General features: G+C 46.5%; 3 protein-coding genes and 2 pseudogenes across 3 annotated transcripts; 3 read left to right on the forward strand and 2 right to left on the reverse strand.

Annotated features, from left to right (window-relative positions):
• The first annotated feature begins 10,403 nt into the window (after nucleotides 1-10,403).
• Nucleotides 10,404-10,959, forward strand: LOC147096084 (histone H2B 8-like). Its single transcript, XM_085975015.1, has one exon. It carries the CDS (start codon nucleotides 10,437-10,439, stop codon nucleotides 10,815-10,817), a length of 381 nt encoding a protein of 126 aa, XP_085831141.1. The 5' UTR covers nucleotides 10,404-10,436; the 3' UTR covers nucleotides 10,818-10,959.
• A 762-nt stretch (nucleotides 10,960-11,721) lies between these two features.
• LOC147096085 (histone H3-like) lies at nucleotides 11,722-13,011 on the forward strand. Its single transcript, XM_085975016.1, has one exon. The coding sequence runs from the start codon at nucleotides 11,857-11,859 to the stop codon at nucleotides 12,265-12,267; it is 411 nt and encodes a 136-aa protein (XP_085831142.1). The 5' UTR covers nucleotides 11,722-11,856; the 3' UTR covers nucleotides 12,268-13,011.
• LOC147096086 (histone H2AX-like) lies at nucleotides 12,908-13,637 on the reverse strand (annotated as a pseudogene).
• Nucleotides 13,638-16,908: 3,271 nt separating this feature from the next.
• LOC147096087 (putative histone H2B 4) lies at nucleotides 16,909-17,329 on the reverse strand (annotated as a pseudogene).
• Nucleotides 17,330-24,428: 7,099 nt separating this feature from the next.
• Nucleotides 24,429-25,058, forward strand: LOC147096088 (histone H1.3-like). The gene has a single exon (XM_085973769.1). It carries the CDS (start codon nucleotides 24,429-24,431, stop codon nucleotides 25,056-25,058), a length of 630 nt encoding a protein of 209 aa, XP_085829895.1.
• The last annotated feature ends 523 nt before the right edge of the window (nucleotides 25,059-25,581 follow it).

Raw genomic sequence — 25,581 nt, forward strand, 5'->3', positions numbered from 1 at the left:
GTAAATGAGGATGGTAAATTAAATTTTACATTTACATTTACTTTGTGCATATTCCTAGTAAGCAAACAAGGTAGCTGTTTATTCTGCTTTGGTAAAATACATACCTAGAAATATATATATATATATATATATATAAATAATGTCCATTTGAGATAATAGGAGGCAAGTTAGAAAGAAGGTTCCTTGAGGAACTTATTATCCAGGACAGCTTGGGCAAGGGAGAGGGCTTGAAGGATTCTCTGTGAGTGGTATTAGTATTGTAAAGTGTTTCAATGACTAACAGAACTAGGTGGTACAGTGGACCTCACCCAGAAGACATTGGCCTTTCAGCTCTGGGACTGGAGTTCAAAACCAAGACGTCACCTCTGTTGCTTGTGAAATGAGTTTGGGCCCAATTCTATGTGGTCATGTCCCCACCCCCGACACCTCCCCCGCCATGACACCCTTCCACCGCCAACCCCAGCACAAAACGGCCGCATAATTCGGTGCAGAATTGGCTATCTCACTCAGAGAGACCACTGGAGGTTGATGTGGGAAATAGAAAATACCACATTGGTTCCGTAGGGGGTTTTCCTCTGGCACCGAGGCTGAGGCACCTTCTTGGAGCAGAGCTTTATTCTGTATCTAATCATACTATACACCCAATGCTTGATGCCAATGCTGGGTACCACAAGTGGAAAATGTTGGATTTTCCCAGCACTAACGCTCTTTCTTACCTTGTCAAATATTCATGAAAATCCATTTGATTCAATGGATTTAGCTGGCGTTTGCCTGGCATCCCATTTTACACTGGGCACCCCAGAATCACAAGAGAACCATCCGCCCCCACCCCTACTGCCAACCTCATGACTTGAGGGTGACAATTTTTGTTAAACTTGTTGTCATCCAGCTTATCATCCACGCCCTGATAATGAATGTTGGCTGGCTGTCTGATGAGGGTGGAGGCATCTCATGAGTATCTCACGACTAAGCTTGATCCTGTTTACTCATCATCTACACACACGCAATTTCCAGTAGGATACGCTGGATAGTGATCAGAAGCAATTTCCAGCCCCCCAAACCCCGTAGTAGTGAGGTCAATTGTAGCCACAATACCAGTTGAGATCCATTAAGTCAGCATAGACCTGGGATTAAACCTGTGGACTCTTCTTGCCCATATGATTCCACTACTCACTAGATAAAGCTGCTGAGCTAGTGGAGTCGGAGATAGTGAGACTGCCAATTTAGGGTAATCTTCCGAGTATATTCTAGTAGCGCGGAATACTCACCCATCACCAATGCATATCGCTTGCAATTTTCCAATATGTACATGTAATGGTTGAGTTTCGTCACCACTAGCAACTAGGAAAATGTAAACTTTTGTGCTTTTGTGTCAATTTATAGGCATTAGGAATTGGATTGATTCTCCCCAAAATACATTTCAAGTAGAACCCTTGCGACGCTCTCGGGCAAATTGTAGCACCACGGCTGTTGTCCTGAATGAGTGTGAAGTGGGGAAAGATTTAAAATAACATCACTGGCAACCCTCAGAATGGTGTAAGAGAGGCAGTTGCTGACATGAAAGACCACATCCATAAGGTGTGGTCAAGATAACCGACCTTTGAGACTAAAAACAATTCAGTTGAGACATGATGTCTAGCAATTCAGCTGGCCTTATGGTTTTGTTATCTGGGTCACAATGCTTCCAAGTTATTTTTTAATCAGCGTTCAGCAGTTTGAGTGATTGATTGAGTATGTAGCTTGCACATGTTTACCTTAGGATATGTAACCCAATCCGTGAAGGTGCATGTGGGCCAAGATCCAATCAGGTTGCGGGAATGAATTGTGCATGAGGCCACCATGCTTATTTGGATGTATAAAAATGTAATGCTTGCTGTAACAATTTGGAGAAGCCTGGCTAAGACAGAGCAGAGTGTAATAAAGATGACTTGACTATCGATTTGAAAACCTTGGGCCAGATATTAGGATCGGAGGCTTGCCGCGCGTGCAAGTCCCCAATGTGCACTTACCCGGCGCGCCTGCCTTCCAGCTCCCGGGACGCGTGGATTTCCTCTTCTCAGATGATGGCTCCCGGGCAGCGTCTGACGTCACGCCGCCCAGGAGTGCAGCCAGCGCGAAGCCTCGAGCACGGAGTGCAACTGAGACACGCCCCTTAAGGTCTAATTTCCATGGGACACGCCCCCAATCTTTCCAAGCAGCTGGAGAGGACTGGTACTCACAGAGCAGCAGTTCAGGTAGGTTATTTGTATTTTTATGAATGTTTTGTTAACTTTTATAACATTTTTAAAACGTTTAAATGATTTTGATGACTCTTAGATAGTTTTAAAGAGAATTGAAGCTATTTAAGCAGTTTTTAAAGCCTTGAAAACATTATTTTAATTCTTTTCAGTTAATTAGCAAAGTGAAATGGCTGGAATGAGCACATTTCACGTGATTAAAAGAACTCAGAACTTCACTGAGGATGACCTCAGCAATCTCCTCAACGAGGTGGAGGCAAAGCACCTGCGCATCATGGGGAATGAGCAGTCGAGGGCACCACGAAAAGGTCAGATGGCAGCGTGGTCGGAAGTTGCACAAGCTGTCAGCGCGACCTCCACCATTCCACGTGCAGCGGAACAATGTCGCAAGAAATTCAGTGACTTGCTGTGATCTGTCAGGGTTTGTACAGTTATTACTAAAGTGTACTGTATCATTGCTTAGAATTTAAGTTAACCAGATTTCAAAAGGCTTTCCATGCATTTACTTCAGTCAAGTTACTTCTTGGTAAAGTCACCTGAGGTAGCAATAAAACTTTATGGCTTTGGGGCCAGCTTAGGGTTACCTACTGTTCTCCTATCGTGATTCCAGTGGTTGGAGCTGTATGACTTCAATCAAAGATGTAAAGAAACATCCCACCCAGTCTTCAAAGTCTTCGCTGTCCATGTCAGAAATGCAGCTGTGTGATTCTCTTTTTTCTGCTGTAATTTCAGAGTAAAAGTGCTCACAACTCAAGGGAACGCACACACACAGGCGGTGGTGTTGCTATGCTGAAGGTTTTGACCGAACATGAGGAACGGGTGCAGCAGATGTACGGATTTGCTAGCAATCGCCCCGCGGAAGAATCTCAAATAGACATTGCTGACCCTCAACATGAGTTGGCCTTGCCAGCTATATGTTAAAGAAGGTTAGGTGTGTGCTGAATATCTGTGATGTGGCAGATCGTGCTTTACCTTTGCAAATGTTTTCTGCTTCCTTCCCACAGCTGGACAGAGTGCCTCTCAAACACGGGATGAGCAGTGCGTGGAGTCTGCGGCCGCAGAGGGCATTGGGGAAGGTGTTTCTGATGCAGTGGCAGCAGTTACTGAGGTGGTTGAGGAACAGGAACAACTTGTCCTATGTCAGCAAGTGCAGCAGGAGTGTATGGACCCTGTGTCGGTGGCCACTATCTTACCATCTCCTGGCCCCTGTGGCTCTGTGCCAGTCACTGCTGACTGTAGCTCCACAGACAGACACCAAATTGACACTTCAGTGCAGGTGGGAGGAGCAGAAAGACATTCAGTACAACAGCACCTACAAGATGAGGAGCTACATATTGCAGGTTTCAGTCAATTGCTGAGCTCTCTTACTGAGAAGGATGTAGACTCTAGAGACTCTATCAGGCAGGGAATCGATAATCTTGGCATTACACTAAATCAGATATCATCGCAGTTGGTGGTGCTTAATGAGAATTCTCTTAATCAGGTGACATTGCAGTTGGCGGCGCTTAATGAGAATATGGTTGCACTAGTTCATTCGCATGAATCTGTAACTACTGCCATTATGCTGACTCCAGCAGAAGGGCTGTTCCCAGGTCACAGTGCAGAGCCACTTTGGTCCCAGGAGCCAGCAGCTGCGCCAGTCATGATGCAGGGAAACGTAGACTTGCATCAGCAACAACCCTTTCATGAGGCAGCTGCTGAAGAGCAGGAAAAGTCTCACAGGGGCCTTGCAAGTTGCTCCGGAGGGCTCCAGTCACGGGGATTGAAAAGGCGCAGGAAACGTTAGGGTGTCACCTTCAGCTCACTCCGCCTCCCTCAACCCTAACTCAAAGACGCCAGCGGCCAAATCGTTACATTGTTATATTTTTCATTTTATTGAAATGTTAAATGTTTTCTTATATATTTAAATTCAAATGTTTATTTCTGAATGAAAGGATATGTAACCGTTTTGTTTCAGCAGTACACCCAGTAATCAATGTTAAAACAATTTCAACATTTATTTTAGTTCAAAAGTTTTGACAACAACTGTTACAAAAGTAGAAAATAGCTAGTTTCCACCTTGAATGTCTGTATTGCAGTAAGAAAGTAAAAATGATTACTGTAAAATGTTTACACTTTTTTTTACATTTTCCATTTTGCACATGTTTGAAAACGTTAAAATAGGTAGTTACCATCTTCAATTTTGTAATTTCACTAAGAAACCAGAACAAATGACTTAAACCTGTTTACAGAACAAATGACTTAAACCTGTTTAAAAAGTGATTTCAAAACTGTTAACGTACTTGAACGAAGAAAGAAAAGCAAGTAAATACGAACTGTTTACAGTATTTTTTCTGCACTGTTCCTGTTCACAAATGTTTTAAAAGTAGTGAAGCACTACTTAAAATTGACAAGTTATTCACTTTATAGATCGAAACTTAAGCTGAAAAGTTTTTGAAGATGCAATAAAAGGTCACTTTTCACTTTAATATGTGTCTGCTTCTGTCTTTGCCTTGTGGGGGGAGGGGTAGGTGCAGGGCGTAACTACCGCGTGAAGGTGTTGGCTACCAGCAGTTCCCGAGCAGCCTTATTTTCTGCGGCAGTTGTCTCCTCCCCATGAGGCCTGGCAACATGCACAATGCCATCGTCTTCATCCTCCATTTCAACAGGCAGCTGTTCTTCAGTGTTAAGGGTGAGTCCTTCCTGCAGGGCAAGGTTGTGCAAAGCACAACAGGCCAGCACAATCCTTGCCACTTTCTGGTGAGAGTACTGCAAGGTCCCCCCTGACCTATCCAGGCACCGGAAGTGTGATTTCAGAAGTCCTATTGTCCTCTCCACCACTTGACGTGTAGACACGTGTGCATGGTTGTATCTCTCCTGAGACTGATTATTGGTATTGCGGTAGGGGGTCATCAGCCATGGTCTTAGCGGGTAGCCCTTGTCGCCCAATATCCATGCGGATCCTGTAGGCAATTTGCTGAGAGAATCATACAATTTAGAGTTACGGAGGACGAAGGAATCATGATTACTTCCCCGGTGCCCTGCATTCACATTTAGGATCCTGAGGTGCGCATCACATAATATCATTACATTCAATGAATGATACCCCTTCCTGTTTATGTATGTCACAGGTGCATCCTTTGGTGCCTTCAATGCAATATGGGTTCCATCGACGGCCCCAATCACTTTGGGGAATCCAACAATGCGATGAAATGCTAAGGCCATCTCCTTCTGATGTCGAGTGGACAAGTCATACTTAATGAAATCTGAAATCCTACGGCAAATGGCTTCTGTGACCTGGTGAATGCAGACCCTCACAGCATTCTTGGAGATTTTGCTTATGTCACCGGTGCCTGCTTGAAATGATCCACTTGCAAAGAAGTTCAATGCTGTGGTAACCTTCATGTTCACTGACAAGGCATTGCGGGTCTTTGAGCGTGGTTCCAGGTCCGCCTTCAGCATGTCACATAGTCGGCCAATTGCCTCTTTACTGAAGCGCAGCCTCCTGACACGCAACTCCTCGGACAGCATTTCAAATGATCGCCTCTCCCTGTAAACTCTGTGGGGTGGGTAGTTGTTCCTTCTGGTCAGGAGACGGTTATGGTTCCTCAATCTTCTATGTTGCTCCCTGGCGTTCCGATGTCTTTGAAGCAAATCCACACAGAGCATCACGGCAACATTTCTATAAGAGGGCGTGTTTCTCGCTCACAGGACTCCTCTTTACACAGACGTACCTGTAAGGAGGAAATGGAAATACTTATTAGTTATTTTACTAAAATGAGTGGCTATAAAATCAACTCAGCCTATGCCAGGAAACATGTGATAACGGCTTGCGAACATGTCTTACCCGCCTGATGAATATCACAGGCCGAGATCCTTTTCCAATAACTTACATTTGCAGAAAGTCATCATTACATACATACATTCATCCACATACTGAAAGGAATAAATACATAAATGCACATCCTTCAAGGAATATATACAGACATACATACCATCATACATACATACTTACTGAAAATAAGATAGATTACTGAAGACTATTTCATTTTTTTAGCATTTTAATCATTTTTAAACAGTAATTTTAACAATTAATAAACACATCAAATTCAATTAGGCCTTTCACTCAGCCACAATTGCTCCTTATACCTACATTACTCAAAACCCGTTTTTAAAAAAAAAAAAAAGTTTTAAACTTACCTCAGACTTTCTAAAAATAAGTTTCCTCCCTTTCCCCCCAAAAAATGTGCCGTTCAGAATCACAACTGATTAAATAGTTCTTCCTCCGCAGCTTCTCGGTGGCTTTACTCCTCGTTTCTTCATGTGTAAAATTTGGGGACTTATACACGCTCAATCCATTGATGAAAATGCCGAAGTTTAATGCGCATGCACTGCCTGAAAGGACGCACGCGTCCCGCCTCTTAACCCCTTGGATACGAGCACAGGAAATGCCGGTTTTCAGCGCATGCGCTGTGCATCCTGAAAACCGGCAATTCCTTCAGGCCCACGCGTGAGTAACCCATCCATACTCACGCGCTGGGACCCGAATTACTGGCCCCTTGTGTCGAGTGTTGGTTTAAAATACTCCACATCAAGTGCAACTAACAGAGCCTGGACAGGGGATGACACCTGGGATCTTCACACATTAGATGATGCAGTACCAGGCTGAGAATTTTAAATATGAGATGTTGAGGGATCAGTTGTCAATGTAGGTCAGTGAGGACTGGGTGAATGGGATTTAGTGCGGAATAAGATATGGGCAGACATACTTTGGATGAGCTGAAGTTTATGGAGGGTGGGGGATTGAAGGCTAGCCAAGAGATCATTCGAATAGTCACGTATGGGGGTGACAAATGAAATAGATGAGGGCTTCAGTGGAAGATGGGCTGAGACAGGGTCAGAGGTGGGCAGCGTTATGTAGGTAGAAGTAGATGGTCTTTGTGATGGAGAGATTATGCAGTTGGAAGCTCAGCTAAGGGTTGACTAGGATGCTGTGGTTGCAAAAAGTCTGATTCACCTGAGCTAGTGACTGGGCAGGGGATGGAGTTGATATTAAGGGTATAGAGCTTGTGGCATGTCCAAGTCCAATTTCGCCCTCAATGTCTTTTGAAGTGAGGTTTCTGGACAGACTTCATTGAATTTAAGGATTGTAAAGTCGGTTGGTCCAGAAATACAATTCACAGCACCCAAACAGCCCTAACAAACGTCATGAACACCATTCTCTGTAACTGTGACCGTGGCGTTCTATCCCTCCTGACCTTCCTCAATCTCTCTGTAACCTTTGAGGTTCCATCATTGTCCTGCAACAGCTTGCCTCCATTGTCCAGCTCAGGGGGACAGCTCTCAATTGTTTCTACTCCAACCTTTGTGAATGCAGCCACAGCATCTCTATCAATGGCTTCTCTTCCCATCCTCGCACCATCACCTGAGGAGGCCCCCGAGCATCCATCTTGACCCTCTCCTCTTCTTCACCTGCAGGCTGCCGCTTGGTGACATCATCCAAAGATATGGGGGTCAGCTGCCGCATTTGCGCTGATGGCACCCAGTACAATCTCTCCACCACCTCGCACAACCTCTCCACCACCTCACACAACCTCTCCACCACCCAGCACAACCTCTCCACCACCCAGCACAACCTCTCCACCACCCAGCACAACCTCTCCACCACCCAGCACAACCTCTCCACCACCCAGCACAACCTCTCCACCACCTCACACAACCTCTCCACCACCCAGCACAACCTCTCCACCACCCAGCACAACCTCTCCACCACCCAGCACAACCTCTCCACCACCCAGCACAACCTCTCCACCACCTCACACAACCTCTCCACCACCCAGTACAACCTCTCCACCACCTCACACTACCTCTCCACTGCCTGTGCTGTCATACTGCTTGTCCAACACCAGTCTTGGATGAGCTGCAATTCCCTTCAGCTAAATAAGCCATTAAGGGTGAAACTGGACTTGGCCAGGAATGCAAACTGGGCGAAATCGCATTTGCCAACCATTATACAACACGCCTGATACTCAATTCCACTGAAGTCAATGGAACTGGGTGTATAACAAGTGACCAAGCAATATCACCTGTTTTGTACCCTGCCCAAGTACAATTACACCCCATGAAGTAGTTAAAAAAAAGGGGAAATGCCCGTAGCTCTGAGTGTGAGACAGGCTGCTGATTCGCTATCGTCAGTTTTGCGCAGCTGTCCAATATGAATGTCAGCCGTCTAGGAATGTATAGTTAGAACAAAGTCAGTCACTTTCTTGATTGAGGTAATTGGCAAAAGAACCAGTGGGCGAGATGAGGGGATGTTTTATTACGCAGCAAGTTTTTGTAATCTGGAATGCACTGCCTGATGGAGGCAGATACAATAATAAATTCCAAATGGTAATTAGATATATCTATATATATATATATATATATAGATATATATTAGATAAGGGGGGAAAGTTGCAGGGCTATAGGGAAAGAGCAGGGGAGTGGGACTAATTGGATAGTTCTTTCAAAGAGCCGGCACAATATTCAAGAAGCATTTAGATGAGCACTTGAAACGCCATAGCATACAAGGCTACGGACCAAGTGCTGGAAAATGGGATTAGAGCACACAGGGTTTGATGGCCAGCGTGGACACGATGGGCCGAAGGGCCTCTTTCTGTGCTGTATAACTCTATGGCTCTATGGCTCTATGACAGGCCGATGGGTCAAATGGCCTCCTTCTGTGCTGCATCATTCTCTGATTGTATAACCTAAATTGCACCTTCACACTAATTACACCGGGGTTATCCTACCTAGTTTCTCAATTCTAACTGGTTCAGCCTTATTGATCAATTTGAAGTCCCCAAGGATCACCACACTAATAATGAATTGAGTGTGGCATAATGGGGCTTAATAAAAACAACAACAACTTGTATTTATATCGTGCCTTTAATGTGGTGAAATGTCACAAGGCGTTTCACAGGACCATTGTAAGACAAAATTTGACACCAACCCACAAAAGGAGATTTTAGGGCAGCTTGGTCAGAGAGGTAAGTTTTAAGGAGCGTCTGAAAGGAGGAAATAGGGGTAGAGAGGTGGAGAGGTTTAGGCAGGGAATTCCAGAGCGTAGGGCCTTGGCAGCTGAAGGCACAGCCACCAATGGTGGAGCAATTAAAATCGGGGATGCTCAAGAGGCCAGAATTAGAGGAACAAAGATATCGCAGAGGGTTGTGGGACTGGAGGAGGTTACAGAGATGGCGGGGGGGAGGTTGGGGCGGTGGGGTGGGGCGAGGCCATGGAGGAATTTGAAAACAAGGATGAGATTTTTAAAATCGAGGCGTTGCTTAACTGGGAGCCTATGTAGGTCAATGAGCACAAGGGTGATAGGCGAACGGGACTTGGTGCAAGTGCGGACACAGGCAGCAGAGTTTTGGATGACCTCAAGTTTACATTGGGTAGTATGTGGGAGGCCGGCCAGGAGTGCTTTGGAATAGTCAAGTCTAGAGGTAACAAAGGCATGGATGAGGGTTTCAGCAGCAGATGAGCTGAGGCAGAGGCGGGGTCGGGCGATGGACCGGCGGCAGAAATAGGCGGTCTTAGTGATGGCGTGGATATGTGGTCGGAAGCTCATCTGAGGGGGGTGGGGGTTCAAATATGACACCACGGTTGCGAACAGTCTGGCTCAGCCAGCTGCCCAGGGAGAGGGAGGGAGTCGGTGGCGTGGGGATGCAGTTAGTGCGGGGACCGAAGACGATGGCTTCAGTCTTCCCAACATTCAGCTGGATCAATGTCAGGCAAGCAGTCTGCAATTTAACAGGGCAACTTATGGTACCAAAAATATATCTTTCAACAGAAAATGCTGGAAATACTCAGCAGGCCAGGCAGCATCCGTGGAGAGGGAAACAGAGTTAACGTTTCAGGTCTGGGACCCTTCATCAAGTATTTCCAGCATTTTCTGTTGTTATTTCAGATTTCCAGCATCCGCAGTATTTTGCTATTGTAATATATTGTTCAAGCTGCAGCCATGTGGAGACTCTCCCCCACGTGCCTGAAACAAGCTGCAACACCATGAGCGTCTCTGATTGGCCAGTTGGCACCCCTTATTCCTAACTCACAATAGATATTTATGCGCTGGTTCACCAATAGGAGTCCTTCACTTTCTGATTCCTCATTTGCATACGCCTAGCTATTAAATAGCGCGTCCGGGAGACTCTCCATTACGGACTCTCGCGTCCATTCACCATGCCTGAAGCGGCGTCCAAGGGCCTCGCCCCGAAAAAGGGGCCGAAGAAAGCGGCCACCAAGAAGCGGACCAAAGGCGACAAGAAGCGCAGGAAGACCAGGAAGCAGAGTTACAGCATCTACATCTACAAGGTGCTGAAGCAGGTCCACCCCGATACCGGCATTTCCTCCTCGGCTATGAGTGTCATCAACTCGTTCGTCACCGACATCTTCGAGCGCATCGCCTGCGAGGCCTCCCGCCTGATCCACTACAGCAAACGCCAGACCATCTCCTCCAGGGAGATCCAGACCGCCGTCCGCCTCCTGCTGCCCGGGGAACTGGCCAAGCACGCCGTCTCGGAGGGGACGAAAGCGGTCACCAAATACATCAGCTCCAAATAAAGCCTCTCGGTCCTCCCACCTTAAAAACTCAACCCAAAGGCTCTTTTCAGAGCCACTCACGAGATCCAGAAGGGACTATTTATTTTCATTTGACTGATGACATTTGAAATACGGACAGCATAAAAAATGAAACTTATCTTTATTTAATTAACCCTCGCCGTTTCATTTTTTTGTCGTATGTTCAGATTTTGGTGGTGTGTTTTTGTAATACATCGTTAATTTAAAATAGATTGAAATTGAACAATAACAAAATGATGCATTGTCACTGCTCTGTTTTGTACAACACTCATTTAGAAGCGGGTCGCTGACAAGCTAAAATGATATTAAATCTGGAACCAGTCATTTTAAAGGATCAATTTGCCATAATTCAGATTTAATAATGAATTATTCAGTCTCACATGCCATTTTAATGATTATTCAGTCCCACAGACGCTATAATTTTAATTTAAATGATTATTCAGTCGCACAGATGACAATTGTTAGCAATTATTATTATTTAGTCTCACAGATGCCATAGTTTTAATTGTTATTCAGTCCCAGATACCATAATTTGTAACGATTATTATTCAATCCCACAGATGCAATAATTTTAACAATAATGATTATTATTCAATCCCACAGATGCAATAATTTTAACAATAATGATTATTATTCAATCCCACAGATGCAATAATTTTAACAATAATGATTATTATTCAATCCCACAGATGCAATAATTTTAACAATAATGATTATTATTCAATCCCACAGATGCCATGATTTTAATAACAGTGGTTATTCAGCCCCACAGAGGGCCATCATTTTAACAATAACGAGTATGATTCACAGACGTGCTCTTATTCTATAAGCCGCCTTTTTCGTTGGTGTTAATTTTCCCTCCCTTTTTCTTTGGTGTCCGAAGTTGGAGTGGATTGAAAAACGCGCCAATCAGAGGCAGAGATTTGCCGTGTTTGCAGCCAATCAGAAGGTGCGGCTCGGCCGGCGACTGCTATAAAAGCCGCAGCCCGGAGCCCGGAGAAACAGCAGTAGTTCGAGGAGAATGGCGAGGACGAAGCAGACGGCGCGCAAATCCACCGGGGGCAAAGCTCCCCGCAAGCAGTTGGCTACCAAGGTGGCCCGCAAGAGCGCCCCGGCCACGGGCGGAGTGAAGAAGCCTCACCGTTACCGGCCCGGCACCGTGGCCCTGCGGGAGATCCGCCGCTACCAGAAGTCCACCGAGCTGCTAATTCGCAAACTGCCCTTCCAGCGCCTGGTACGCGAGGTCGCGCAAGATTTCAAGACCGACCTGCGTTTCCAGACCTCGGCCATCATGGCCCTGCAGGAAGCCAGCGAGGCCTACCTGGTGGGATTGTTCGAGGACACCAATCTGTGCGCCATCCACGCCAAGCGGGTCACCATCATGCCCAAGGACATCCACCTCGCCCGGCGCATCCGTGGCGAGCGCGCCTAAGCCTCCTGTCGCCGGCAGTCTTAACCCATTTGAGGAACGGGAACTTGAAACCAAACGGCTCTTTTAAGAGCCACTTCAATCCTTGTGGGGAAAAGCTATAATGCAGAGAAACTTGAATAACCCAATATTTATATCCTGCATTAATCCCAATTGTTTCCAGTCAAGTATCCCAAGTTTGCAGACATCCTTTGCATTTAGTTTGGTGTTTTATTTATATCTTGCATTTATCCCTATTTTCCGCCTGGCATATTAAGTTTGAAGCGTTGTACATGTAAACCATTTGCCTGAAAGTGTCACAGGCAAATTTTAAAAAAACAGCAAGTGCTGGAAAACACGCAGGTCAGGCAGCATCTGCAGAAAGCAAAACCGAGATGGTGCGGAGAAAAGGGATTGAATCGGGCTGAAGGAAAGTTAAAACTAAACAATTACAAATCACTGATTAGGCCCCAGCTGGAATATTGTACAATTCTGGGCACCCCACTTTAGGAAGGATGTTAAGGCCTTGGGGAGGGGGCAGAGGAGATTTAGAGAGTGCAGCATTTTGTTCAAAATTCTAAGCTGTTTTAAAAAAATTATCGTGGTCAAAAAGAATTCCACCAAAAAGCCCACGTTGCTTCCAAAGAATTGAGACAGCTACTCATTGAAGGAACAAATAATCTTTAATAATTTTGAATACCGTAACAATCGTTCGATCGTTTTTCTTTTTTAATGTTGGCCACGAATTTACATTTTCAATTTAGAGCAGATTTTACATTGAAAACAAAGGGGTGCCTCCAGCCAGTAATTAATTTTCACAGCATTTTAACAAAGTATTAGAACTAAAAAGTCTGGGGTGAAACATTTCGTCTGGAAGTCCGCTGGTAGATCTCTGAAGTTATTCAAATTAAAGTGGAGAATCTGGCTGAAGTTCTTTAAAAAGAGGAGGTGGGTGGCTCTGAAAAGAGCCTTTGTGGTCCGTTGAATCGATTTATTGATGTTTGTCCTTTAGGTATAAACCTTGCTGGGGTGCACGGTTTTCTTGGGCAGCAGCACGGCCTGGATGTTGGGCAGGACCCCGCCCTGGGCTAGGGTGACCCCGCCCAGCAGCTTGTTGAGCTCCTCGTCGTTGCGGATGGCGAACTACAGGTGGCGGGGGATGATGCGAATCTTCTTGTTGTCGCGGGCTGCGTTGCCGGCCAGCTCCAGGATCTCGGCGGTCAGGTACTCGAGGACGGCGGCCAGGTAGACCGGGTCTCCGGCCCCCGCTCCGAGTAGTGGCCCTTGCGCAGTAGGCGGTGGATGCGGCCGACCGGGAACTGCAGACCGGCTCGGGAGGTGCGGGTCTTGGACTTGGCACGTACTTTGTCTGCAGTTTTACCACGACCTCACATCTTATTACAAACTCTCATCGACCCTAATGAGCCGTTTAATGCCGAGCAATTCTCTATTTATACCTTTCAGCCAGATCGAGATGCGGTCGTTTCTCATTGGTTGAATAACTTTAATTTGTTTCTGATTCGTCTATAACTCAGCAGAACAATCGACACATTACAAAAATTTAGCGAATAGGAAGCGGCGTCTTACCCATCCCTAATTAGCATACTTTGTCTCATGGACCAAGGGCAAACTTTTGGGGCACAGCGCGGCCGAAATTGGCTCCCTCAATATCAGTAACAAAAATCAAGCTGTCAATCCAGTTTCTCCATGCCAGCTTGTAAAATGAAAATACACCAAACTGACAAGCAGTTTGCGCTAATAAAAACAGAAAATGCTGGAAAAACTCAGCAGGTCAGACAGCATTTGTGGAGAGAGAAACAAAATTAACGTTTCCCAGATGCTGCCTGACCTGCTGAGTGTTTCCAGCATTTTCTGTTTTCATTTCAGATTTCCAGCATCCGCTGTGCGTTGTTTCTGTAAGCAGATTGCGTTTACGGTAGGCTTTTGTCTGAGGGATTGTGAAACAAAAATAAAAGCATTTCAAGAGAAGCGTAATAAATGCAGCATTCCCCATCATAGATTTTCAATAGCTGTAAGAACATACACAAAGGAGATATTCAGTTCCTGGAGGTGGTGCAGAAAAACGCCGCTTAACTTTTCGTCTTGTTCCAGTTTTTATTTTATCTATTGCAAGGCTATTAATCATTTTAACGCTCAATATTATTACAAATAGAAGGAAGACGATTGGGCAATTGGGATCGAATATTGCACACTGTCCCTGCCGTTTTCTACTGCAGCCAAGGCAAGTCATGAAGATCTCGTGTGATTTATCCAACTGGAAAGAAATGCTATTGGCTGAAGTTAACACGCTTTCTATTCGAGACGAGAGGCACGTTTCAGATGACTTTCTTGTCGCTTCCACCTTTCTTCGTAGCTTTTAAGATTCGTTTTGCACGTCTCATGTGGTTGTCTGCATTAATTTTGTTTCTGCCATAACTCTCAAAGGAAAGGCAATATAAAGGCCGTCACACATTGCCCCTAAATCCTGGGTGAATTCAGCAGATTGCAGTCTTGTGAGCCATTGTGTGTAGCTCTGTCTCTCCTCGTTGTCTAAAGCAGCAAAGAAAATAGCATGAAGTGCCTCACCGATATCCCACACAGAACGCTCCTGTCTGAACTCGCAATCCACTTGGATTCTTAATATTCACCCGATTTTATTTTGATGCTAATCCAGGCCTTCAGCAAATTCTCGCAATTCCCCTTTCTTTGAGCGGCGAACAGCAGCTACAGGGCTCGCCTATAAAAGTAGTCGAAACCATTTACTTCATCAATATAACCTCTAATTTACCATTTAGTCCTGCGATTGAGACAGTGCCATATTATTAAATCCGGATATTCACCTGAATGATACGGACCAACTACTGTGTTTGTTGTGCCTAATATTGCATTAGCCCAATCACCAAAACATGCAACTAAATCGTTCTACAACTATGTGTCACTGAATCAGTGACGATCAATGCACTCACACGGGCTCTCTATGATAATTCGACTTTTTAGTTACAGATTCCCAAAAGGCCGAAGAGCAGGTAATAGGGTCGGTGCGTTTGTCGGTGTCACACTAACATACCACTAGAGTAGTTTTGTTGCTATGTAGAATCGTCAATTAAAATTGTTAGCTTGCCAAAAACGGCTTTAATCTGATTGCAGATTTTCTTATGTAATTAATAGAGCCTTAATAAAGCGTTGTGGAAGGACATGAGAAGCTTGGGCGTTTACAGATAACAATTGCAAAATTCAGTGTGATAACACAACTTTTCCTGCTCTTTTTTTCTGCTGGAGTCTTGAGTTGAGCTAAACACACACCAATCACATTCAATATTCCACAGCAGCTAGCTGCTAACACGCAGCGACTTAAACGGCAGTGTCGAGAAATTAACAAACTAGCCGCAGGTTAACTGATGCGAACGCTCCCGGCAAACGTTTGGTCGCAAAGGATGCCCACAGAAGCGGTCTACTCGACATCCTATAATGACGGGGAAGTGTTTTAAGTGGAGTTAGAATCCACCAGATGCGACTCCATGCACAGCAGCTAGACATTTCATCATTTGACACACGTTTCTGTTGATATCGACCCATAACAACCTGCCTACAAACAACTTCCCGGGCACATGTGTTGGCTCCGAACTACGAGAACCACAATTTCAAAGTGCACACTGTTGCCAGACAGCTGAATTGAACGCACAGTTGCACAAATGGGCATGCTGTTCAACGTTTTAAAAATTGGCTTTTTGATTTAATTTCACATGAGGAACGAAACCAAGTAGCCTTCACTAGATGAATCTTTAAATAATTGGCAAAAGAACCAGAGAGGAGATTTTTTCTTTAGGCAACGAGTTGTTGTGATCTGGAACGCACTTCTTGAAAGCAGGGTGGAAGCAGATTCAATGGGGAATTGGATAAATACTTGAAAAGGAAAACAAAAAATTGCAGGGCTATGGGGAAAAGAGCAGAGGAGTGGGACTAATTAGATAGCTCTTTCAAAGAGCCGGCACAGGCACGATGGGTCGAATGGCCTCCTTCTGTGGTGTATGATTTTACATGTAAGGAAATAGCTTTAAAAAAAATTGGGAAAAAAATGGCTAATATTTTAAGCGCCTTATTATATAAACAGCAGAAATATCATAATTTGTGACATCACCCTCGGGGAAACGACTATTCGTTTTAATCTTGAAGTAAGTACGACTTAGTAGTAGTTGAAACGAGTAGCATAGGTGCATTTAAGGGAAAGCTAGATAAGTACATGAGGGAGAAGGGAATAGAAGGATATACTGATGGGGTGAGATGAAGAGGAGTGGGAGGAGACTCGTGTGCAGCATAAACAGCGGCATAGACCAGTTGGGGCAAATGGTTTGTTCCTGTGCTGTAGAATCTGTAACTCAATGTAAATATTTTTAGCCCGTGGCTGACATGACCAATGTGCTGAATGTGCAATGCCAGATACAGCAAATTAATGGCAGAATTGTCTTGTCCGCCAAATAAATTTACGCAGCTGTGTTAACATCTCATATCAGTAAGATTGAAATATCTTCAGTGTCCATTTTTAAAATTATAATTGATAAAATAACTCCCCCCCCGCCCCCCTCTATCGAAACACCTTTGCTTGAATTTAGAGCCCTTCTTTGCTTATTGTGTGTGGCTCTTAAAAGAGCCGTTGTGTTTTTTAAATTATTTTACATGATCGGCCAAAATGGAGTTGGTGTATTTGGTAACAGCGTTCATTCCTTCAGAGACGGCGTGTTTGGCCAGTTCCCCCGGCAGCATGAGGCGGACAGCGCTCTGGATTTCCCTGGCCGAGATGGTCTGCCGCTTGTTGTAGTGAATGACGTGCTTGGCCTCGGAGGCGATGCACTCAAAGATATCGATAAGGAAGGAGTTCATGACACTCATGACCTTGGATGAGATCCGGGTGGCGGGTGAACCTGGGTCAACACCCTGTACACGTACGTAGAATAGCTCTGCTTGCGGATTTTCCTTCGCTTCTTGGGCACATTCTTGTTCATTCATTTTATAATTTTAAAAAAAACGACTGCTTCGACGCCTTGCGAGACAGACCTCCCATACCCGCCGTCTCCAGCATTACCTTCAATTCAAACAACCTGCTACTTAATCAAATGAAGTTGCTCCGCCTCTTGAATATATAGACCCCGTTATGCTAATGAAGAATAAGAAAGAGGGATTTCCTATTGGACGAACTCCAGCTTTAAACCAATTACTTTTCAGATTGCGTTACTTCACGCGAAGGAGCGGGCCAATCAGAAGCGCCAGACGGTTTGGTTTGTGTCGGCGATCCCGAGCGGGAACCACTGGCAGCAGCGCGAGGTGACCTTTGACACCAAAGACCGCACCCAATGCCGCCAAGCGCTTGGGCTTTTCATCTTTATAAGCAATGCCGGTGGAGGATCTCCTGAAACATTCACAGAGACCCCGGCAATCTCTTTAGGGAGGCGTTAGACCCAGATGGCGGATCAGGATAGGTTAACCTGGTCAGTTCTCTAACCAGCTGTGATTTTCTAGCGTTATGTTTTAATTTTATCTGTGATAGTGAATGCTTCGCAAAATACTGTGGATGCTGGAAATCTGATCAACAACAGAAAATGCTGGAAACATTCAACAGGCCAGGCAGCATCCGTGGATCTGAACGGCAATAGATTGGGAGAAGGGGGGGTGGAAGTGCAGCGAGACCTGGGTGTCCTTGTGCACCAGTCGCTGAAGGTAAGCATGCAGGTGCAGCAGGCGGTTAAGAAGGCAAATGGTATGTTGGCCTTCGTAGCAAGAGGGTTCGAGTACAAGAACAAGGATGTCTTGCTGCAGTTATACAGGGCCTTGGTGAGACCACACCTTGAGTATTGTGTGCAGTTTTGGTCGCCTTATCTGAGGAAGGATGTTCTTGCCATGGAGGGAGTTCAGCGAAGATTCACCAGATTGATACCTGGGATGGCAGGAATGACGTATGAGGAGAGATTGGGTCGATTGGGCTTATACTCGCTGGAGTTTAGAAGAATGAGAGGGGATCTCATTGAAAATTATAAAATTCTAACTGGACTAGACAGTCTAGATGCAGGAAGGATGTTCCCGATGGTCGGGGAGTCCAGAACCAGGGGTCACAGTCTAAGGATAAGAGGTAAGCCATTTAAGACAGAGATGAGGAGGAATTTCTTCACCCAGAGAGTGGTGAACCTGTGGAATTCTCTACTACACAGGGCAGTTGAGGCCAATTCATTAAATATATTCAAGAAGGAGTTAGATATAATTCGTAAGGCTACGGGGATCAAGGGGAGAAAGCAGGAACAGGGTTCTGAGTTTGGATGATCAGCCATGATCTCATTGAATGGCGGAGCAGGCTCGAGGGGCCGAATGGCCTATTCCTGCTCCTATCTTCTATGTTTCTATGGAGAAACAGAGTTAACATTGAAACGTTAACTGTTTCTCTCTTACGGGTGCTACAAGGTCCGTTCATTTTATATATATTTTAAACGCAACTATTACTTTACTATTCTAACTCGATGCACTTTTTAATCAAGGTTTCAGTGTAAGAAAAAAATGCTGCCAATTTTCGACTAACTCGTGTTTCTAACCTCACATTATTTCTACTGCCCCCTTGTAGCCGACACGCTTTGGGTGTAATGAGGCGCCAGATTCTCCCCCCCACCCCCCCCCCCACCCCCCGAAGAATGAGCACAAAATCTGCAGCAGAGTAAGGTCTTACATTTATTTTAGTGACTGATTTTAAAGTAAACCTTCAATATTACAAACATGTTCCTAAGTAAATGCTGAATACATTCCGTCACATGAGAGAGCGACAAGTTCATAAATAACTGGAGGCAGCTGATATATATTCAAGAAAGAGTTGGATATATTTCGTAGGGCAAAAGGGATCAAGGGATATGGAGAGAAGGCAGGAACAGGGTACTGAATTTGGATGATCAGCCATGATCTCATTGAATGGCGGAGCAGGCTCGAAGGGCTGAATGGCCTACTCCTGCTCCTATCTTCTATGTTTCTATGATACAATGCGATCCGGTTCAGGTTGAGAATCGAGAGGAGGAGGAGGAAGAGAAATCTTTTAGCATCTTTTTGTGTGGAAATCTGTGAGTGGCTCTGAAAAGAGCCTTTTGTGTTGAGCCGGTTCGCCGCTCCTGCCCCGCCTCTACCTCCTCCTCGGGGCCTGTCGCTTACGCCCCAAGGTCCGTGAGGCTGCGGGCCACTTGGGGGCTTTTCTCGGCTTGGCCGCTGACTACTTCACGGTTTTCGGCCCCTTGGCGCTCTTGTGGGACTTTTTGGCCGCCAGCCTCTTGGGAGGCGGCTTCTTGGCCCGCGGCCTCTTGGCTTCTTCCTCCACCTCCTCCCCCCCGCCTTCGGCCTCCGCCTTGCTGTTGAGCTGAAGGAGGGCAGCCGCCGGGGTGGAGGTGGGTCCCGCCCCCGCCCGGCACCTTGCCAAGCAGGGACTGGATGCTGGAAACAGCGGCGGCGGCGGGGCCCTTCTCCGGCTCATAGCCGGAGGCCGAGATGGTTTTCTTCAGGGCGGCCAGCATGGCGGGAGCCGCCGCCTGGTGCTCCTTGGTGGCGGCCACTGCCTCCAGGATCTGCTCGGCCACCGTGGTGCCTGTCTTCTGCGGCCGGTAGGCGCTCTTCTTCTTGAACATGTGTAGGAGGGCGGCCGCCAGGCCGGTTGCCGCGGGAAGGGAAGGTGCGAGGGCGGCGGCTTCAGCCTCAGTGGCGGCGGCGGGCGGATCCACCTTGGCAGGTCCCACAATGTCAGCCATCGGTGCCGGCCACGACACAACAAAGATGCGGGAGCGGCGGCCGCTTTATATCGGCGCAAAGCGGATACGATAGAACTGCCCGCTTGCCTTTTTTTTGTGTTTCTCCCGCGCATAAAACGGCCGGCCAGACTTATCTTGCAAATGAGAAAAAAAAAACTTTCGACAGATGACTCCAGCATGATTTGGACAGATTGGGCAGATGCATGGCAGATGCAGTATAATGTGGATAATTGCGAGGTTATCCACTTTGGTGGCAAAAACAGGAAGGCAGATTATTATCTGAACGGCAATAGATTGGGAAAAGGGGAAGTGCAACGAGACCTGGGTGTCCTTGTGCACCAGTCGCTGAAGGTGAGCATGCAGGTGCAGCAGGCGGTTAAGGAGGCAAATGGTATGTTCATAGAGTCATAGAGTTATACAGCACAGAAAGAGGCCCTTCGGCCCATCGTGTCCGTGCCGGCCATCAAGCCCTGTCTAATCTAATCCCATTTTCCAGCATTTGGTCCGTAGCCTTGTATGCTATGGCATTTCAAGTGCTCATCCAAATGCTTGAATGTTGTGAGGGTTCCTGCCTCTACCACCCTTTCAGGCAGTGAGTTCCAGATTCCAACCACCCTCTGGGTGAAAAAGTTCTTCCTCAAATCCCCTCTAAACCTCCTGCCCCTTACCTTGAATCTATGCCCCCTTATTATTGACCCCTCTACTAAGGGAAAAAGTTCCTTTCTATCTACCCTATCTATGCCCCTCATAATTTTGTACACCTCAATCAGGTCCCCCCTCAGCCTTCTCTGCTCCAAGGAAACCAACCCCAGCCTGTCCAGTCTTTCTTCATAGCTGAAGCGCTCCAGCCCAGGTAACATCCTGGTGAATCTGCTCTGCACCCTCCCCAAAGCAATCACATCCTTCCTATAGTGTGGCGACCAGAACTGCACACAGTATTCCAGCTGTGGCCTAACCAGCGTTTTGTACAGCTCCATCATAACCTCCCTGCTCTTATATTCTGTGCCTCGGCTAATGAAGGCAAGTATCACATATGCCTTTTTAACCACCTTATCCACCTGTTCTGCTGCCTTCAGGGATCTATGTACATGCACACCAAGCTCACTCTGATCCTCTGTCTTTCCTAGGGCCTTCGTAACGAGTGGGTTCGAGTACAGGAACAAGGATGTCTTGCTGCAGTTGTACAGGGCCTTGGTGAGACCACACCTTGAGTATTGTGTGCAGTTTTGGTCGCCTTATCTGAGGAAGGATGTTTTTGCCATGGAGGGAGTGCAGTGAAGATTCACCAGACTGATACCTGGGATGGCAGGAATGACGTATGAGGAGAGATTGGGTCGATTAGGCTTGTACTCGCTGGAGTTTAGAAGAATAAGAGGGGATCTCATTGAAACTTATAAAATTCTGACAGGGCTGGACAGACTAGACGCAGGAAGGATGTTCCCGATGGTCGGGGGAGTCCAGAACCAGGGGTCACAGTCTAAGGATAAGGGGTAAGCCATTTAGGACAGAGATGAGGAGGAATTTCTTCACCCAGAGAGTGGTGAACCTGTGGAATTCTCTACCACAGAAGGCAGTAGAGGCCAATTCATTAAATATATTCAAGAAGGAGTTGGATATATTTCTTAAGGCTAAAGGGATCAAGGGATATGGGGAGAAAGCAGGGACAGGGTACTGAATTTGGATGATCAGCCATGATCGCATTGAATGGCGGAGCAGGCTCGAGGGGCCGAATGGCCTACTCCTGCTCCTATCTTCTATGTTTCTATGTTTTAATACTGAAAATGAACCATCTTTTGCAGGGCTATAGGGAAAGAGCAGTGGGACAAATTGGATAGGAGCCGGCACAGGCACGATGGGCAGAATGACCTCCCTCCTGTGCTGCAAGATTTTATATTGCATTATTGCAACGTGCTCCACTTTTTAAGTCTGGTCACTGCAACATTCATAGTAAACGTTTCTGCTAGTAATTCCAGCATTCATTCCAGATTCCCAGATTTGTTTTGCTATTGCAATGTAAATATTGGTTTATTCAGGTTTCTCTGCATTACAGCTTTTTACCCACAAGGATTGAAGCGGTTCTTAAAAGAGCCGGTTGGTTTCAAGTTCCCGTTCCTCAAATGGGCCAAGGCTGCCGGCGGCAGGAGGCTCAGGCGCCCTCGCCGCGGATGCGCCGGGCCAGGTGGATGTCCTTGGGCATGATGGTGACCCGCTTGGCGTGGATAGCGCTCAGGTTTGTGTCCTCGAAGCGGCCTACTCCTGCTCCTATCTTCTATGTTTCTATGAAATTAAAAGGCGAAAAGCGCTCTGATTATTGGGGAAAATTAAGAGCCGGTGTGAAGATTTTCCCCTGCTTGAGTCGGGATCACTCCAAGCTCATACGATGGCCTACACGAAAGATCACACACACACATCAGATGGATGGGCAGCACACAGGACACGTTAGTTATTAAGCTTTTAGTTTGATTGGATCCCCGGTTGGATTATTTTTCAGTAGTACCCTCTTAATGGCGGTGCATTTACTGGACTTTTGTCCGTTGCCACCTTTCCTGATCCAATTAAAGTGTTTCTTTTTGAAATACTAATTGATGAACCCCCACCAATCGAATTTCACAGCCCAATTTCACAGGCTGTTGATGGACGGTAGTTTTTTTTAACAAAAGTTAAAATTAATTTTCCACCCAGTATTGTTTCCTACATTACAACAGTTTACTAGACTTCAAAATTATTTCATTGTCAGTGAAGCGCTTCGGGATGTCTTGGGGTCGTGGAAGGCGCGATATAAATGCAAGTCAATTAAAAAAAACTGAACACACCTTTATCCCAAATGCTGGACGAACTGCTGAACGTTTCCAGTAGTTTCAGTCATTTTTTTGTTTTTAGTTCCAGGTTTTCCATTTTTTGTACCTGTAAAATGCACCGCTTGTTGTTAAAACAAATTACAGAAAAATACTTTAAATTAATTAACAGGAGTCTGAGACAACTAATGTAAATACTGGAGATGGGGAAATCTTTGGGACATTCTTAGACTTGTTTTTATGTTCATATATGTCCCAACGACAGACATCCTATAAAGTGATTTCATTCGGTTTTGTGGACGAGTACCCGACATAGCTGGCTCCTTGTCCTCTAGACTGATCGTAAACTTCTCCGCATCCTAGATTAATGTTAACGGAGGATAACACTAATACGATTGTTTAACACATAAATGCATCGGTTACACAATTTAATAGGGCGGTGTCTGCATTTCACTAGTAAATACATTACACTAGTGTCTACTCGGGTCATTGTGCTGGTGTGTTTTTTGTTCAGTTTCCACATGCAGTGGATCCTAACAGAGTTGTACAATTACTGAACTGGGTCCATTCCTTCTTGCGGATGCAGCAGCCCAGCTGGATTTACTTGGGAATAACGGTGACCCGCAGAGCAAGGGTGGCGCACTGTCCTGGGAGCCCCACCTCAAGCAAAGACCGGTCTTGAAATCCTGAGCGATCTCCCCAAGCAGTTTGAAGATAACTTAATTCGTGGCAGTGGCGGGTTTGCGACTGAGCCCATGGCGCTCGGCTGGTCTTGGCGAGGGTTCTTCACTCCCGTCTTGTAGTCACGGCACTCCTAGGGGGGCAGCAATGGTTTCTAAATCTATCTTTCTGAGGCGTTTTCCCCAAACGGTTTCGCCTCCTGTCACTTCCTCTCTGGCACCCGATCTGCACTCCAAATTGAAGCTCAGAAAGATGCGAGAGAACGCTCCCGGAGTGGAGGGCCAAATTATTTGCACCGGGGGCTATTCCCGAGATGTTAGTAATCTACTGAAATCCCCAAACCCCGCTCCCCACAACAATTCATAAACCAAAGACGGTCCTCAGCCCAGCAGTAGTTTGTCTGCCGAGCTGCCGAGAAAGGCGGCTGGAGAAAAACAAGTCATCACCTGCTGCTTCTAACATCACCTCACTGGGGAACCGACTTTAACTCAAGTCCAAACTGAGATGCGGAGAGCAATCAGAGCACAAACATTGCGTCTTCTGCACCGTGATGGCGAGTGTAGAAAACAGTCACGAAAAGGCAGGAAATGAAAGGATGAAAATAAATAAATAATCGATGAGCTGATGCTAAGATTTAACATTAAAAGCCTTTATTATGGTAAAAGGAAGAGAAGAACTTGAAGTTCTGGGAACTGTGGTGTATTGAGATAATTGGCTTCATGAACTGTCTGTCCCAAATTACATATCCGTGAAGGCATTATCACTCCAGCCTGGCCCACGGTTTGGAAATAAAACCAATCCCCTCGTGTAATGTGTTTCTTCTGAGACCTTTGGCTCTGCAGCGTCCGGTTCGCCTGGTTAAATAGCGCCGGCTGCTGGAAACTCTTCATTCCCCAACACACACTCAGATAGAGAGAGATAGAGAGAAAAGGTCCCAGCCCAAGCCATGGCCGACACTCTCCCTGCCAGGAGCACCAGGAGGAAGACCAGGGCTGCGCCCCCGGCTAGGAGACCCGGCGCCACCGTGTCCCAGCAGATCCTGGAGGCGGTGGCGGCCACCAAGGAGCGCCGGGGGCTCTCGCTGTCGGCTCTCAAGAAGGTCCTCTCGGGCCGCGGCTACGACGTGGCCAGAAATAACTGGCGGGTCAACCAGGCGGTCCGGAGCCTGGTGACCAAAGGCTCGCTGCTGCGGCCCACCGGCACCTTCAGGCTCAGCAAGACGTGGGGCGACCGGGAGGAGGAGGAGAAGCCCAAGAGGGAGCCCGCCGCCGCCTCCAGGGAGAGGAGGAGGATGAAGCAACGTGCGGTCAGGAAGGCGGCGCCCAGGAGCAGAGGCTCGCCCAGAAAGACCAAGAAACACGGCGCCGCCAGGAAGGGGGCGAGGAGGGCCACCGCCCGCAAACCCAAGGGGAGGAAGGCGGCCAGGGCCGAAGGGAAAGGGAAACGCCAGCGTGCAAAGCCGAGAAAACTGGCCAAACAACCGGAGCAGGAAGCGGACCAAACCCCCGCTCAGGAGGAGACTTCCCTCTCGGAGAAAGAAAGCCAAGTGTGCTCGGAGCAACAGGACAGCTCCTGAGTGCAAGCGAATCTCCCCGAATGATTGATTTATCAGACTGGGGATAAAAAATGACAACGGCTCTTTTCAGAGCCACAAAATAATTCATCAAAGAGCCGAATTAGATTTTTTTTGTGTAATTATGTAATTGAAATAAATGCGGAGGAAGGGGTGGTGGAAGTGCTTGGAAATAAATATACAACACGTCAATCAGTCTGAACGGGAGAACGATGCGTCACATGTTTGTGGCGAGGTCATTCCTTAGGAATAGTCTTCAAAAGTGCTGTGCATTGTCAGCAATTTTAATTGTTTTAGAAGATAGGAATAGGTCATTCAGAACCTGGAGCCCGTTTTGCACGAAGAATCATCGTGGAAGTTGATGTAAGACGAGCCTGGGGGAATTTGCCCGTTTTGGGGGGAGACCTGGGACTTGATACATTGTCTTGTTGCAACCAGGCGAGGCGCCTGATTGGCCGGCGCGGGAGGTGATGACCCCGGGGTTGCTTCTATCGGGTCCGCCTTGTGCCATTAAATAACAGCGGCG

The sequence above is a fragment of the Somniosus microcephalus genome, unplaced genomic scaffold (assembly GCF_052327205.1).
Source record: "Somniosus microcephalus isolate GS21.2 unplaced genomic scaffold, FLI_Smic_1.0 unresolved_chr1, whole genome shotgun sequence".
NCBI classification, from domain to species: domain Eukaryota; kingdom Metazoa; phylum Chordata; class Chondrichthyes; order Squaliformes; family Somniosidae; genus Somniosus; species Somniosus microcephalus.

Excerpts from the sequence above, each read along its gene's own strand:
- LOC147096084 (XM_085975015.1), top strand. The coding sequence starts at position 10,437 with ATGCCTGAAGCGGCGTCCAAGGGCCTCGCCCCGAAAAAGGGGCCGAAG.
- LOC147096085 (XM_085975016.1), top strand. The coding sequence starts at position 11,857 with ATGGCGAGGACGAAGCAGACGGCGCGCAAATCCACCGGGGGCAAAGCT.
- LOC147096088 (XM_085973769.1), top strand. The coding sequence starts at position 24,429 with ATGGCCGACACTCTCCCTGCCAGGAGCACCAGGAGGAAGACCAGGGCT.